This window comes from Accipiter gentilis, chromosome 12 (genome assembly GCF_929443795.1).
Source record: "Accipiter gentilis chromosome 12, bAccGen1.1, whole genome shotgun sequence".
NCBI classification, from domain to species: Eukaryota; Metazoa; Chordata; class Aves; order Accipitriformes; family Accipitridae; genus Astur; species Astur gentilis.
Genome location: NC_064891.1, coordinates 22,157,751 through 22,175,665, shown reverse-complemented (window position 1 = coordinate 22,175,665; position 17,915 = coordinate 22,157,751). Strand labels below are relative to the sequence as shown.

The following is a 17,915-nucleotide window of genomic DNA, read 5'->3' as shown; positions in this document are numbered from 1 at the left end:
CTGGAAATTGAAAGACCAAGTAATGAAATACAAGGGGCCACATATAAGAAAGCAGACTTTGATCACTTTCCTTGCCAAAGTAGGTTCTACTACTTCTGTGAGCTTTATAAAATTAAAAAAAAAAAAAAAAAAAAAAAAGAGATGAGCAAATTGCTGCTGCACTTTCTGCTCTTAAAAATCATAACGACTTGGTCAATGTATGTTCTGTCGAAGGGTTTGTACAGGCGTATACCACAACAGGGCCCTCAGCCCTAATGAAGACCTGAGGGCACTATCATTACACAGTGCACTTTAATTTCCAAGCATCATATAGCTGTATTTTCATATGAATTTATTCAAAGCCACTTATGTTTCACTAGAAAAATAGAACTGTGGGTCAGGAAGGAGGGAAATCCTCACACACCACTTTGTGCTATCTGGAAATGGGTATGAAAACATGGGGTGGGGGGAAGGAACTTGCAGGTTGTACTGCATACTTTAGATAGAAAATCCTGCAAAGATGAAGTTGTAAGAAAAAATGAAAAGTTAGGAGAAGGAAAAAAACAAACACACCAAAAAAAAGAAAACCAACACAAACCCCCTAAAACACAGCAGCAGTGTTAAACTAACAGATTTCAACCCTCCTAAAGACTCCTAGCTTAATTTCCTGCCACAGCTGAAGTTGGCTGTGGCATCCTGGTGAGCAGTCCAGTCCCACAGTGGGAACAGAACAGGTACCAGCGTATGCTCAGCTGAACGTGCTTTGTTTTACTTGCTGTCTGTAGCATTAGGGAGTCACTGAAGCATGCTGACTGACAAGGTCTTGCCAAGATCTTGCTTGTAAACAATAAAACGCCAAGTAGAAAGAAAAGTTTTAATGTCATTAGGTTTTCCCGTGTTGCCTAAAACAAGACCTGGCAAAATTAAATATTGTTTGACCAGAGGACAAGTTCTCACATACAAAGACACTTAACATGTCTACACTTAGGATAGAGTTTACTCTTGGTTTAAAAAAAAAATTAATAGTGTTGTGGCAAAAGCAATCTCTAAGGCTAGAGCTAGCTACTTTATGTTGTTCCAATACCACCTGGCTTAAGCAAGGCTGTGCTACTGGCTGTGGTAACATGGCTTTCTTTACTGTGTTCTCAAAAGCAGAAATGCCAGCCTTTTAGACTTTTGCTCCAAACCTATGTTCTAGTAATTGCAAGTGAAAAGTCTCAAAAATAGCTATTCAGCAGCCTGTTTGGGGGGGACAGACGGACAAACGTGCCGCTTTTTATTCCAGGAGAAAGCCGAGAGCTGTCTTGTTTTCCCAACTCTCAATTTTATTTTGCAGTTTCAGTAGACCCCACAGCTTGATTTGTCATTTTACATAGTTACAACTGAAGACTTGCTTTACTGGCTTTACTTTTACATCAGACATCTGGTCTAAATGAATTTGGCAAGTAATATTAGTACATTTCCTGCATTACAATATTCAGCTAACAGATTTTATTTGCGGATGCTCTGATAAGCTAACATTTTGATTAAACTGACATTTGTCAAGGCCAATTTCAGAATTTGGTACTAATTGTATGCACATTAGTGAAGGAGTCCTTGTAAGCAGATTTGGGGGGAGAAGCAGTCCTGATACAGGAGGAAGTTACAGTGTGATAGTATACATTAACTCAGACATTTACACAGACCAGAGTTCAGATTACCTGTACAAAAGCCACAGTCACCGTCCCACTGAGTAGGTTAAAACTTCGAAGTCTGGTCCTTTAAGTCAGAAGAAACATCTGAATCTGGTTAATTTTAAAAGAAAGAAAAAAAAAAGACACCAACATATCCTTCTTGACAACTAATATCCCTTTATTGCACCTCATTTTTCTGACACATGGTGAGGTTAGACAAGGAAAACCCTGTTGTTAGACCATTCCCTCCTTTCTGCCTCCCTATTTCAATTCCTCTCCCCCCAGTCAGCTCTGGTGGGGAATTTTATAACCGAATTCTGCAAAACTAGAATGAGGCAAGTTTTATACTACTTGCCAAGCAAACTGACAGTTGCTTGCTATTTTGGGGAATCATCCTATAATTGTGCCCACCTGTTGTAGCATGCTATTTTTAAAGTTACGCCCAACAGCAGTGTTACACAGTGATACAGCAAGACTTCTCAGCAACAACACTCTCTGCTTCCTCACCTACCAGCTTGCAGAGGTGCAGAAATTCTGCTAGGGAAATCCTGCAGGAACAAGGATTTTTCTAACTTGGTTCTACCATGTTAACTCTGAAGGGATGCACTGGCTTGCCCCTCCCTTACAACCCCCAGTGCAGCTTCCCTTTCACCTTCGCTCCCTCAGCACCTCTCCCCCTCCCTCTGACACCTGGTGCTGCCAGCATCATCCTCCACCAGACCTGGTGCTGTGGGAATCGTGCTGGCAGCTGCTCCGCTGGGCTCTCTCCAGCCCAGGCCATCAAAGCTCTTCCATCTGTCTGGAAACGGCATGGAGGCTCTCCCGCTGACCCCCGTTCTCCCAGGTGCTGGAGCGTGGGAGCCACCAAGCAAGTCCTGGGACCCCAAAAACCCCAGCCAGGCAAGCCTGCAGTCCCAAAGGGACTCACCGCTTACTCCCAACTTTTCCCTCCTGGCTCCAATTTTGATCTGGACAGACTCGCTGCACCTGCCAATTTGATGGTCCCAGGAGCTGCATTTGAACCCTGCTGTTTGCAGAAAGTAGCATTAGCAATCTGACAGGTGACCCACCACAACAGGATGCATCAGGTTTGAAGCACAGGGGGAGTATGCCGTGACAGGTTTTTAAAGATCCTCTTCTCGATTTACCCTGTCTAGAAACAGTTTGGGAATATTAATTTTTTATGTAATGATCCTAGGCCAATCAACTGCAGGGGGACAAGACGGGGATGACTGACTGACCCATTTCATTTTTCTGTAAAGTACCTAAAGAGAGCGCACTCACAAGCATGACCAGACCAATATATACAACCAAACATCTGTGCAATTTCAAATGGCATTAAAAAGCTCCTTTAAACATGCCTTATTTTTCTTTCACTGAGGACCAGAGCTGCAGCACTGGACAGGAGAGCATTCAAGGAGCATTACTTCCAGGACCACGTGAGTCTAAACCTGCCTTATCCAGGATTTCCACCATTTCAAGTTTCTTTCTGTGCCCCTGGTGCCTGCCATAGGTGTGCAGCCTTATGGAGACTCACTTAGAGCAAACAGCAGAGGAGATCAAAGACAAATGTGAAAACAATCAGGTTATAGTCACAGGCAAGGAGTCCATGCCGGGAGCAAAAACAGCACGACACACCTACCTCTCTCCTCAGAGCCTGGGGACCTGGCCTGCTCTTGTGGCAAAAAACAGCTATACAGTTAGGTAAAACGTTTCTTGCCAAAACGAAGCTTGCTGAAGCAGACACCCACTTTAAATTCATGGTTATAATGGAAAGGAACATCATGATCTTTAGGCAGAATTGAAAATTCAACCATTCTGACAGTGTATTTGTCCACATCATGAAAAAGCAACTGCTACTCCACCCCTGATTTGGGTGGAACACGGGCACCATCAGCTTCATAAAGCCCCTTGATGTAGAGCACACTGCAGACAGCTCTCCAAGTGAAGCTTAACAGAAGAAAATCATCCAGCCTTTTTTATCTACATGTTGTTGGGAATTGCAAAAAAACCTGCACAAGTGTAGTTATTTTCTGCCTCCAAGTGGCTGTGCTAATGGGCTGATCCATGCAACTGGAATATTTCAGAGGACAGATCGGCTGCTTCTGGACTGACCGGTTTTACTACCCTGGGCACCGCATGCTTCAAACACAGCGGAGCATCAGTAAGCACCTCCAGAAATCAAAAAGTTAACAACTGCATTTCCCAAGGTAGGTTTAAGCTCACTCAAATCAATGAAGAGTCAGTTTCTCCCAAGCCTGACTCCTGAGGAGGTATCAGCAGATTCTGAACACTCTCAGGAGACAGCATTCAGTTGCTGGGTCAGGGGTAGCCATTTACATAAACACTCTGCACTTTCAACCACTTCCACACATGAAGCATAAAAGAGAAGTTAATTCCTCTTTTGCCTCCCTTGTAACATACTATAAACTCAAATCCTCTTTAACCTAGCATGCTGATGAGCAAAGATGCTTAGCAGAGGCAAAGGAACACAATTCTGCATCAGATGGAACTAAAAGGTAGTGTTCACCAGTACTTTAAGAAAATTAAATACTCAGTTTCTTCATCTTCCTTCCTTCCTTCTAGCTAAGGCAAAAGAACTGAACCTCCTCCCCAAAAGCCACATTAGAGGTGTGACTTATTATTTTTTTAATAGCAGTGTCAATTTAAGCACCTCTTCATCCTCCCTGCTCCCTATCCCATTCCTTTTGTTTTGCTGTTAGAGCAAATGGGATCCAGGCTTAAAAAACGAGTGTTTTTTCCCCTGAATTCTGGATGACATTTTTCACCTGATCCCATGGACATAACTGAGGACAGAGGCAAGCAACAGAGGCTATATCTCCACAGACACCAAAGGAATAAAAGAAGGGAAGGAAGCATCTCAGGAGGGACTTCCAAATGTCATTTCACACATTCTCCAACAAAACCTGAGAGGTCATTTGTGGCATTTTCAGAGAGATGAGGAACATTGTGTTCACTTTTTCCTCACAGCCTCTACATATGCTCTACACCTAATTATTTCTGAAGTCTTGATCATACTTAAGGATGGTCCCAAACCAGGTTATGAGCCTGATTTCCAGATATCTCTAAACCAAGAAATAAAACTGAGGAGAAAAAGCAGATCTAGCCAAGTGAGCACACCAGCTGAGCGTGCCAGTTTTTAAAAAGGCATCAAATTCATACCCTGCCCTCCTTAATTAAAAGCTTTGCTTTGCCTTGCCAAGGGAGAAATTTGACAGCCATTAACTACCCTGCACCAGAAATAATTCTGCACACAACAGAAGTAGGAAACAGCAGCAGTGAGCTACTGTAACACATCTCAAGGAGATATTTCTTCCTAGCAGTCGAGTACAAGGTTGTATTCCCAACCCCAGCAACAAAACAGCCTCTACTTTCTCCTTTCATTTCCCACCACCTCCACTCCTTTCCCACATGTTGTCCGCAGGGCTGTGTTGGTACAGATGTTCCCGCAGCCACGTGGCGAGCCCTGGCGCTGCTCTGATCAGCCTGGAAGATAACACAGCAGGGGAAGGAAAAAGTGACTGTGATCTGGTTCAGCACAAGGCCATGCTAACAGCTGTGCTGGCACAACACAGCAAGCAGAAGCTGTTTATGCACTCCACCACAGATCAGGTCTCCATCACCTGGGGGGGGGGCGCAGCTTGCTGATCCCAGGCTGACCGAGCGTCACACCTTCGCAGGAAGGCCACCCTTCCTCGCCTCCACCCTGTGCCCCCACCGCTGCCATGCCCCTGTCTGACTCTGCAGCCAGCGAGCCAAGGGCACCAAGCTTGCCAAGCTAACCGTGCCAAAAAGTAGTTTTCTGTCTTCAGTTTTCTTGATCGACTTACCGCAGGATCAGATAGGCACCCAGGCCTGCGCAGAGCCTCTAGGACAGGTTGGGCATGAATACGGTACCACCACATCACACCCACATGGCCACCAGATGCCACGTTCCCCTCCTTGTGCAAGGGCAGCAGCACAGACTGGGCTCAGGGACACCTAGGAGGCTCCCTGTTGGAGAGTGCTGGTAGTCTTCTACCTTGTCTCGACTGTTTACAACCAGTTCCTATCTAGCCTGGCTAACAGAAAAATCTTGTTTGGATTCAGGTGTAGCTTTGTAGCTGGCAGACACACCACAGCATGCCAACTCTCATGTTTTCCAAGCTTATCTTCTCAAGCTAAACAGCAAGGACGGAATAAGGAATCATGGCAGAAAATCCATGCATGCCCCTGGCACCATGAAAACTGAGACGCATCCATAGCACTAATTTCCTACCATCGAGCATTACCCGATTTTACGTATTTGAGGATTTACCGCTAACCCGTTCCTCAAAACTTACACAACACTGAAACAAATCACACGACAACCAGCAGAAGAGTGAACATATAGATGCCATCCCATGCACACACCACACGCTTCAGCTCTGCACAAAGCAGCTAAATACAGATCATGCTGTCAAGCAGAGACAGAATTTCAGGATGTACCTTGCACAGAAAACGCACATTGTACACAATCTTGAGCTTTCAAATTTGTTTTGTCAAGACAAAGTACATTTCTAAGCCTCCTGGCTGCAATGATAGCCTTGGAAACACAAACCTTGATATCTGCTGGAGTCGGAAACAGTGACTCATGCATGAATTCCCACTATCCATTAATCTCAAGGCATAAGTACTTATGCAGCAATAATTGTGCTTTAATGTCCTGGCAAAAACGGGAAAAAACGGTTAGCAGAATTTGGGAGTGACTATCAGGAAACAAAGATAAAGATGATGCTTGAAGGACAGCAAGAACAAGGAATGGACAGGAAAAAAGAAGTCATAAGCTATGAAGCACAGCTCTCCAAGCCAAATGAGAGTTCAGCTACTACCTGTTCCCAAAAGCCACATTTTCCCACTCATCTCCATGCAATATCCCTCAAAACAATGGCAGATCTGTGGCTGACTAAATATAAATCCCTCCTACTTAACATATCCAGCCAGAAACCTCAGTAAAAATATAGTGGGCTTCAACCCCCCTCTTGCACTTCGGTAAGCTGTTAAAAGTTCAAGACGTCATTTCAGTATGCCTATAACACTGTACCTCCAGACCCTGATTTAACAGAGCACCTCAGCAGAAGTGAATGCTAACTCCTGGTCAGCAGCCACGTCCAGAACATTTTAAGTGGTTAGAGCAGCACATTGAGCTTCTGAAAGACTGAATAATTCTGTCAGCTCTGTCAAACTGACTACAGCCCCGAACGCTTACAAGAAAACTGCCCAGTTGCCTATTAAGCAATTGACAAAGAATATCTAGTTTTTCCTGAAGAAGGATACTCTCTGGACAAAAGGGGAAGCATTTTATTTCTACCATCTCCACTTGATTAAGTTACTGTTTTGGATATTTTTCCAGCAAAATTTCTGTAGCTACATGAACGTAGAGATTTTTATCTCATCCAAAACCAATTAAAGAGCAATCCAGAATTCAGGCTTACAGTTAATAACTTTTTGCTCCATTTCCCAAATACAAGATTCATAAGATGACTTAACACCCAAACCCTAGCTTTCCAACCACTTAAACTACTTAGCAGCACTCAGCTAAAATGTACATTGTAGTTAGACACCTTTCAAAAGTTTTATTGTAGTTTTATCTTGCATATCTCATTGAATTGACAGGGCATTTACAAATACCTGTTTTTAAATATGGTATAAGTGGTCCAAATTAGAACGTTCTCAAACTCAGTAATTGTTTCCAAGATTAAAGGAAAATGAGTTAGAACATGTCATTTGACATTACAGTAACAGTAAGAGCCCAAATGTTGCTCAATCTGACGGAAACAGATGTTTTTCAGGAACCTTAATTTTCAGTATTTTGGAATACTGAATGCAAGCAACTAGCACAAACATATGCAGACAGCTAGCAGTACAAGGACACGACTATTTTACTATCCCACTTCTGCTTAAAATGGAATTGTTAAGAATTTTAACGTTTGTTTTTATTTTAAAATTTTTAAGAACTGTTTTTCCAGTGCAGAGTTCCTTCATTCAAGCTTCTGCTGCATAAATACATAAATAATGGGCATCACCTTTGTCATTCACATGATTTCCAAGTCAATACTGACACACTGAAGGGAAATATTTAACATCTAGATATGCTCTATGTGTTGCAGAACCAAGACAAATGCAATTTCCATCCAGAGAAAACAATCTTGCAACAATGTTATTTCCACTGCGGTTCTTAAGGTGTCCATGCCACTCTGCAGAGACAGCTTCATAGTTCATGAAATGCCTAACACAGATGGACTTCCCAAATTTAAACCACGGAAGTCCACCCACGCCTGCAGTGCATTTCTGCAGATGTTGCTGTACAACCTCACAAGTAGCTGGAGACCCGTGTAGATATATCCAAGCACATTTCCTCTTACTCCCTGGAAATATTCCCTGATAATAAACTTGCATAAGTAAAATTAAGCACATATTTATCAAAAAGACATTTCACCTTTGAATAGGAGACAGAGAGAATGGGTTGCACCCTAAAAAAAATGAAGTGGGAAAGCAGGTAACAGGTAAGCAAACTGCACTTACAGAAGAGCTGACAGTAAAACTTCACATACAATCAAACATTGCTATCAAAGCTTTAAATCGAGGGGATTATATTCTGGGGTCTAAAATCACAGTCTTTTCAAAAGGCCAAAATTGTGGGAGATCCTGAAGACAATATTATCTTCTGGAGAATGAAGAAACAAAAAGTGATAGAAGTGAAATAATAATTTGGAAATAATAAGAATACCACTACCACAGTATGTCAGAATGACTTTCACGCACAGACTGCAATAATCCTTTACGTTAGCTTGCAGTGTTCCATACAGATTCATTGATCTGCACAATCCAGTGAAAAACAAATGAACTGAAGGACAGCAGTCACCTACATAACCAGGTGATACCAGGGCCAGCAGCTTGAGACATTACTAAGACTATGCCCTGTATATCGATAAAACATTTACACAAGTGAAGCATTTGCCATGTGAAAGGGAGAACTGCTAATTAATGCTTACATCCAGATAAACTGCAGAGGAAGAATCTGACATGTGCAAACAGCCACTTTTGCTTATTTAAGCTGATGAGTCACATGATTCATTGCCATACTTTGCATTGTTCAGATAAGGTGTAAAGGTACAAACAAGGAAGAACCTACCAGGACTCTCTACTCGCTTGTAGTGGTAGGGATTGATGCAAACCTCCTTCTGTTTTGAACCAAAGGGAAACTCACAGCATTCCAGTGGTTTCAGTTCATGATGGCTCTGCAGGTCTGGCCAGCGCCACACTCTACAGTAAATTACATGCGGTAGCCCTTTCCGGTGCGAAACCTGAAGCCTGCCATCCAAGGAACGAGGAATTGTGACGCAGTTGCTGGGCTGACCAGGACAGCTTAACGCTTTTTCCAGCTCCTCCATAGCACCTTTTTTCTTCTTCAGTTTTTTCACTAACGCATCAACAGCTTTCTCTGCCCATTTTTCTTCTTCATCCCCCTGCTTCCATCCCAACAGCCTCTTCACTGCTGGGCTGGTAAAGGAGAATAAACTTGTCACATTCATGGTGACCCCACTGTGGTGATACCACAGAACCAAGCAGGAGAGACTGTCCTGTTCTTCCACCACCAGCAGGGTACAGCAGATTGTGTCAGTAGTCAAAAGCAGCCGATATCAAATAATTCCGGGTCTTTCTCCTTTTCAGTCCTCCAGTCCCAGGAAGGCAGTGCTGACATCCCCCCTTGAAGAACGCGATCTTCTCATTGCTCTAAAACCTTCTGGCCGAGAACCTGCAGCAGAATATCAGACGGAGAGAAAAAAAGGATTTTACCTTTTAAATTAACACAGAGCAGTTAAAAACATCCCCCTTCAATCCACAAGAGTGGTGATACCAAAAACCAACTAAACACAAAAAAAAAAAAACCCACAACAAAGTGTTGACAGCCTCCAGAACTGGACTCAAGGCACATGTGATGAAGACTTTTAAGCAGCAAGGCCTGCTGCTGAAACCCATATAACCCTCTCCCCAAAACAGCCCTGAATAAATGAGGTGATCCCCCTGGAAAATAGTGACACAGCATAAACAAAACCAAAAGAGGCGGGGGGGGGGGGGGGGGGGGGGTAGCAGGAGGAGAGGACAAGGGGTAGAGGTAGGTGGTGGGACAATTCCCCATCAGCTCAGTTCCATCATCCAATTTGCTGTGTGGCCTCAGTGATTTTTGTGCCACACAGCAAGGGGGACAGCAACTGCATTTGCCAGCTTCAAACAATACTTCTGCTTGGTGCCCAAGCATAGCCTTAGTTAATATTGTGAGAAGCTTGATAGAAAAAGGCAAAATACAAGAAGACATGGCTGTATTCCCACACATACTCCACAAAAGGGCAAGGGTCCTATATTAGAAATGTAGTTCACATTAACTGTAGCCTAAACCAGTCCCTTAGATTTCATTTTTCACCATTAAGTGTGAAGGGCACTCCCCTCTGCCTATCAGCTGTTGCAACCTTAATCAGGAAAACATCCCAAGGAACCAGTGCAAGATCACAAGCTCTCTAATTTGTTTTAGAGAGCAGCTGGAAGCAATATGCCCCAACAGCACTGTGCTACCTAGCCCTCTCCAAACAGCCAGTGATGCAGCTCAAAAAAATCACTGCACTAGACTTGTGCATACCAGGATCTGAAACAAAAACAGGCCAGTTTCACCTCCAACTTACTTTGAGGAACAAACCAAGAGAGAAAGAAAACTAGAAAGATCCTTGCCCTCACTCATCTCACATGAGAAAGAGAACTCCATCTCCCAACCCCACTGAAAAGCCCTCACAGCTCATAAACAGACTGTGTGGGAAAGATATCATTAACTTACTTCACTGATTGATTACATCCTGACCCTTCCTGTTGCAATGCCTGCCTGAGGTACTCAAGGACACAACGAAGGAGTGGGAAGGAGGAGGAAGTCCCAATAAAGGATTTTAGATGGCACACTGGTCTTCGAGTTGAGAAGACATAGTACAGGGATGAAGCGATGGGTGAAGAGGAGGAGGAACTCCACATATAAAGAAGCCCCAGCTGCAAGCAGCAAGTGTTATACTTGCCCAGGCTGGGAGCAGGCAAGAGGCTCTGCTGGGGGAAGCAGGAGAGACCCTGTGCTGGCAGGGTGGGGAAAATGAGACAAAGAGCACTAAAACACTGATTTTCAAACAGAGCATGAAGACCGACAGGAAACATATCCTGCACTGGATACCAACAGGTTGCAGAGGAAGGGGGAGGGGGAAAAGGATATGAATGTTTTTGTTGCCATCAGAAAGACACAGAAAACCCAACCAATCAGCAACCTGTACACACACAGAATAGGTGTCAGCACACCCGCATCAGACAAAATTTCATAGTTATACTACGAAAAAATGCAGATCTTAAAATTGTAAATGCTTTGCCACACTTAACCTCTTGACTATCATGGACTGTAACGGTTTCATCGCGTACCACTATACTTGAAGTACTTTAAGCTGAAAACCATCCACTTGATTCAAATTAATTTGTCACTAAAACAATTATCTAATTGCAAAGGTTCAGTTTTATCAGGCTGAACACATAAACTACAAGACACAGACCGTGTCTACCTACACTTCATACTGATACTTCCCACTCCTTTTATGCTAAGAATTGTATTTGAAATAATAATGTCAATGCAGTGGAAGATTTGCGTGAGGCTGAGGCAAATTTAAGAATTTATTTTGTTACCTAGGCATGTACTATACTGTTAAATGAACTGGAACTCCATTACTGTCACTGACTGTACCCCAGGTACACTTTATCCTTAGACACACTGTAAAGTGCTCTATTAAAATGCTGTGCTATTTTAAGAACCATATTACCAGAACCCCAGTACATGTGCCTCAAATGAGTTTGTAAGTAACAGAGGTATTCTCAACTCATATATAGTCTGTATCTCAATCGATATTCTAAGTATATTTTTTCTGTATCATTCAAATGAAAGATACAAGTTCCACACACAAAAGTTACAAGTTCCAGTGGTATATCAGGAAGTAATCAAGCTTTCTACTTCACATCCATTTGAATTAAATGAAAAATATTTAAAATACTCAAGTTGAAGTTCTAAAAAAAAAAAAGTACAAAGTCTAAATCTCAATCCAAACTTCTTTCAACATTGATAATGAATGCAGACACAGTTCTACATAGGCCTGACCCATTTCCACCAAGATACTTTAAAAATAACTGGCCAAAGTACTTGCTGTGAAAAAGAAGAAAAAAAAAAAAGTCCCATCTATTAAGACTGTATGTTTACACCAGTGCCTGAAAATACAACCTAACTTGAGCTAGTACACAAGCTCTGCAAAGACTAGGCTGACATTCAGATGCAGCCCCAAGCAGCCAGACCATTGGAACAGAATTTTCCGAAGTTTTTGGATGAAATCCTGCAACACACACACACACGTCCCACTCCCACAATCATACACTCCAAAACATATTCCACCATCACAATCAAAGGTATTATCTTAACAGCTGGCATCTCTATAGAAACAACTGTGGCAAGAAATACGCTGGGAGCAGGAGGAGTAGCATTAGGTACAGTACTTGTAGATACACTTGGAAGTAATGCAGCTCAGCAGGACCTAGCAGGCCACCAGGCTGCAGCCCAGGGACTCCTGCTGCACTCCTGCCTGCCCAAACAAAGTCAAAGCATACTCCAAGCCCTGAACAAGCTGCAAGATAAAGTAAAGGGGGAGAAAACCCACGGGCTGCTGTATACTACTCACAGTAAGCACCAATACCAGTATTAAGCTTAAAAAAAAAAAAAAAAAAAAGGCAGCGTAGGTGGAGTTTTTTGTTTCCAAGAAGCAGAGAGCGCGTCTGCAGTGCTGAGCCCTTGCCAGTACATTCCGTTTCCCTTTCTGCCACTCTTGGTTTTTGCAGTGCATCATTTCCTGTATTACTTTTTAACAAAGTGGTCTTATCAGCTGGAAGTGCAAAATAAAGATTAAACCATGAGTCAGCAGATGACACAGTCCACATCTTTCTTCCCCAAATACACATACCCTTCGGGGAAAACTGGAGTTAGTATTTCCAATAGCTGAGTGACCACCAGCCCTTGAAGGGTGTGTTTACTCACAAGGTACGGGTGAAACAGAAACCTTGGCCAAACAACAGGACACTGCCCAAAAGGCAGCCCGGAATCGGTTTAAAGGAAATTGAGTTGTTACCCACTTATCAGCCACTCTTTACACATCAAAACCCATGCACTTTTTATTATGCATTCTGTCTGCTGATGGATGAGTTGGAATCAACAAACTTTTAAATCCCATTGCTGCTTTATTTGCCTTCCTCCACTGCTGCTATTTTTTGTGTAATCTTTGGACTAACATACAAACATGCATGCAGCTTGTGAGAAGCCTATAAAAAAAAAAAGGTGAGCATTATATATAGAGCTGTTTAGCCAGCCTTGTATTTAAACAAACGTATTTAGGCAAAATGCCTAAGAGTGAAGTTCTATTTTTCTAGCTCTCAAAGAAGAGATAGTTACTCTGTCAGCAACACTAAGCAGACAGTAAAATATTCAATGAGACCGTTTTCAAATTCCCACAGGAGATCCCATAGGAAACTGTCCCACTTTGCATAAATGACTGTTTTTGGTGGGTGGAGAAAGGGTTAGAACAATTAGATGATCCTCTCCTGGGGCAAGGAGGGGGGGAAGTGAAACAACTCCTAGCCCAAGTTTCAGGCAAACAAGCAGCAGCGCTAACTCTCCTACTAATTTCATTATTTGTATTACAGGCTCCGTGATGCAGGCAAAAAGGATCCTATTAAATATTTTTAATATATGCCTAGCACAGTTAGACATAAAAAGGGACAGGAACCACAGTGAAGAGCATCTACATAATTGTTAATAGAGAAAACTGTCTAGTCTCTGACTACATTTTTAAAATTCAATTTCTCTTATTTTATTCAACATACCTCCTCCCAGCATCCATTACTTAGTGACAATATAAAGAAAAGCAGAGAGATTTTAATTTGCTTCTTTAAAAATATTTCATAATTTACCATCTCTGAAAGACACATCTTTTCAGCAACTCCTGTACGCAGTACAAGATTTAGACCTTTTTTAAAAAAAAGAAGAAAAGATCACATTTTGGCATGGAAGCCAGGGAGCTGTCACTTTACTCCTGCAAGAACTATTTCAATGTATTACTAAAAAGCATGCAGTCTAAGCAGCTGTAATGCTAGAATGTGTTACAACAGATTATGCACTAACTTCCTCTGGCTCCCTATTTTTGGAGCAAGCAGGAAAAAAGTTTTGATTTCTTTCTTCAAGTGATGTGACTTGTAAAACAAAAAGTCCAGAGTCTTCTGCTGATTTACTCTATTTTTAATCAAAGCATTCTTTCTTTGCATTTTTTTATGATAGAAGATCAGATCTTGCTCATCTTGGAAAAATGCATGGAAACCCAGTAGAAGCCTCGGTGTACCGTTACAACACACATACAGAAAGAAAGCAAGTTTCATTTCAAAGTGCTGTAGAACTCATTAGATAGTTTATATAGAGCCTGACTTGGCTTCCCTTGTATTTCTGAAAAGGACAAGGAGAAAGAAAAAAAAATTATGTGTCTTCTTGGCACAGTAGAAAAAATTCAAGAAAACACTTAAATATGCAATCCCGTGTTAATTTTGTATCATATTGTTAGAGGAGAGAGGAGCACACTGGTGTTGAAAATGCTTCAATATACTTAACAGGAGTAGGTAGCTTTTTTCCCGACACTGCATTAGACTCCCTTACTTAGGCCTAGCAAGAGCAAGGAGGATACTTCCAGCCTGCTCTGCAAAGTAGCCTCTGTCTTGGAACCTCAGAGACAGACCAAAACACCCGGTCTGTGAAACCTCTTCTAGGATCATTGCTCATGCTATTTGGCTGAGGGATTGCCCTTCCAAGAAAACCTCCCATGTATCACTGTTCAGCCTACAGAGAAAGTCCTTTTAGATACCTACGTGCACCCTTTAGTTCAGCAGATGGTAGGAGAGCAAGCGTGTCACATGAACAGAAGGTGCTGTGACTGTACCCCAGCTAACTGTAACAGCAGCCCATACAGTTTCTTGCAAGAAATATCTAGATGTTCTCAACAGGGCAGTAATACTTGCCTTTAGAAGAAGGACTTGCACAACTTCTAACTTATTTGATAAGCCAAATCAAATCCATAGAGTTCAGAGTGTGACCTGAGCACCAAAAAGCAGATGCACCGCTCATTCAAAATGAGACAGTAAGGCCAACGTATGCTCTACTGATAGAGGGGAGGAGGCCAACAGCGACCCAAATAACAAAACCCCCAGTGTTCAGTTACTGCAGAGCATAAAGAAATAACCTTATACTATCAGTATCTGCCAGCTCCTTCCCAATGCTCACCACAGTTCAAACCAAGTACACACTGTCCGGCCAGTTCCTATAATGAACCACAGCTTTTCCTCCACTCGCCTACCCACTCAGCTTCTGGCAGACAAGGCACTGATCCTTACCCTTTAAGTTTCAATTACCACAATTATAAAACAACAGCAAATTCTTACAGGTTTTCTGGATTTGTAATTTGCCTTCTCAAATTGAAGTTACTAGATTTGAAAGACTTACAGCAACTTCACTGTTGCTTCTCCAGAGAAAATACCTGGTTTCCACAATTACATTTGCCCTTTTTCTGATTAAGAACACTTCTTCCCAATGTCTTTGCAACTGTTTTGACATATTGAAAATTGTACTCCTGGAAACAAATCTTAACGCCACATCCTGCAAGAGTCTTATCTACACCTTCATTAAAGCACAGCTCCTCCTTATTTACAAGAAACACTAATGCATACAGCCTCTTAGGTGATCACCAGATCCTCAAATCACCCGGTTTTCACTGGAGTTGAGAAACAATGCTAAATTTCTAGCTTGCACTGCTCAATTGTACTCATTCGTGCATTCAGATGCACGTGAGACTCCATGAAGTCACAAACTGCCACCTCTTCCTTTAATGGCTGCCGGTCTCCTCACCATGCTGATCTGACTTGCCCAGACTACAGAAAAAACTAACACCAAGTTTGCCAAGTTACTTGCACAGGACGCTGTATAAGTCTGGTGCACACCAGGGCTAGTACCAGTAGGACACATCAAAACGTACAACCAGGTGTGGACAAATCCCTTCTGGTGTCAGCAAGCAGTTGGACTGAATTGGATGCGTTATCAAAGATTATCTCTAAAACTGCAACTTAGTATTTTAAGTGAAGTCAGGAAGGAACTGTAATTTGATGATTCAGTCAAAACTCTGGCACAGATGGGATTACAAAACTATGAACTTCACTAAAATAACCTGTAAGATAAATACAATGCTGTGAACTACAAAACTTGACAGAATGGTGTTCATGAGGTGGTGGGTTTTTTTCTAAATGCAATGAAGGAGGAGACTCCTAATTTTTCATGCTCTCTCCTGAGGCTGAAGGCCTCTTAAAGAAATCCTCAAATTAAGACAAAATATTCAAAAGAAAAAAATATCCAAACAGTTGTCAAGAGATGAATGAAATACCAGCTATCACAGCAAGTATTTCACTGCACATCTTTGGGGCAGGTTACCCACTTCACTTGTGCTGTGGGGCATTTAAACTCCACGTTGTCCCACGAGGCACTAGGAGCACTCAGGAGTACAGGAACAGGCAAGGAGCTCAGTCAGCATTATTAGATGACACAGGTCAAGTCTGAAAAATGCTGAACAACCTATAGACCAGTTTGGAGCACTGGCTATGGCTTTGTGAACATGGGTTATCCACAAAGATGCCACAAGTCTAGCTATTAGAGTAAGTTGGAAGTCCTTTTCTAAAAGGTCAAAAAGCTGGGGAAAACAAGAGGTTTTTTCCCTTTCATCATAAAACTCTTGTATAACTCCCTTTTTTCCACAAAGACCATTCCCTTTCCTGACTTTTTGAACTGTCTTTAGAAAACAGGTGTTGTTTACAACAATAACAAACACACATCTGTGTGGGTGTGTTAATACACACAAAGGCAGGATAACTGAAACCTCTTCCTATATTTAGATTTGTCTGGTCAGCTCTAATTGCATAATTTAATCAAAACCCTCTCCAGCGGAAACACATCCATATTCATCACAGGCATCAAAGGAAACATCTTTACAAACTATATCCTTTTACAAACCAACACATGGTCCCACACCACTTGTCCAATTGTTGAATTTCTCCTTTGGGAAGGGCATGGAATTTTATTTCTTTTTATCAGCTGAAAAAAGCATTTCCCTCCAATTCATCAGCACAGGGCAGGAGGAACTTCCTTCACAGGTGAGATGGGGAAAATTTACTGACAAGTCACTTTCAGGGATTTTTTTTTTTTTTTTTTTTTTAAAGTAGTTAAAGCATACATTTGCAGCATAAGGGGAAAACCTTTAAAAACAAGAAAAACGCCCATCACCACTCAGGCATTAAAATTTTTGAGTAAAGCTCATAAAATGCAAGACATGTTTTGTCTTCACAGAACTGCACAGCCTAGCACAGACTGCATGGATTTAGGAAGGGGTTTGTCAGCCTCAGCCAGAGTAGTGCTACAACAGGGTATTTTTAAGGCATGAACCCCACCAAATGCACTCCAGTTATGCTCAGTTTATGCAAGCCACCGCTCCTACAAATGATTCATTTTACCAAGAGCGTGCACCAATACAGTTACATCAGCTGCATTAAACCACTTCTAAAGACTGTGACCCAGACCTCATTTATCAGAGATTAAGTAAAGATGTTAAATTACAGCTCAAGATCCCCAGCTTTAAAGCAGAATTTTTCACCAAAGCAAGAGACAACAAAAACTGAGAAAGAAAAATGACTTATTCACTAATAAAAGCATTATTAGGTCAAGCCTCAGCAAAGCAGAATAAACTGATGGAAATTAAACCAAAAAGGGAATGTCATTAAAATAAATAAATCTTTTCACAGACTAGTTCCCCACCCACCATTTATACACTTGGAATAAGAAGAGCCTTTTCAGTTTGCCAATACTGAAGACATCTCAATGCATTTCATGAGATGCACACTTTACTTTTTTAAAAGGATTCCTCTAGCTTTCCTTTTTTTTTGCCTTATTAACAAAAACTAAAGAAGTATTTTTTTGCCTTTAAATGACCTTTAAAACACTATATCTTCATCACATCTTAAAATGTCAAGAGGCAGAGCAAAAGACCTTAAGTTAATTTCATGAAGTGTCCTGCAACTCACAGCTACCAT

The 17,915-nt window shown here is 41.9% G+C and overlaps 1 protein-coding gene across 4 annotated transcripts in view; it reads right to left on the bottom strand.

The window, feature by feature from the left end:
• SMAD1 (SMAD family member 1) overlaps positions 1-17,915 on the bottom strand; it is a 49,173-nt gene that overhangs the window by 17,597 nt on the left and 13,661 nt on the right. For 2 of the 4 annotated variants that reach the window (XM_049815053.1, XM_049815057.1), the window contains exons 1-2: positions 10,522-12,475; positions 8,827-9,450 (exon numbers count right to left, since the gene is read on the bottom strand). In XM_049815053.1, coding sequence (XP_049671010.1) covers positions 8,827-9,226 — 400 coding nt within the window. In that variant the 5' untranslated portion in view covers positions 9,227-9,450; positions 10,522-12,475. The other 2 variants (XM_049815054.1, XM_049815055.1) reach the window with 2 other exon arrangements.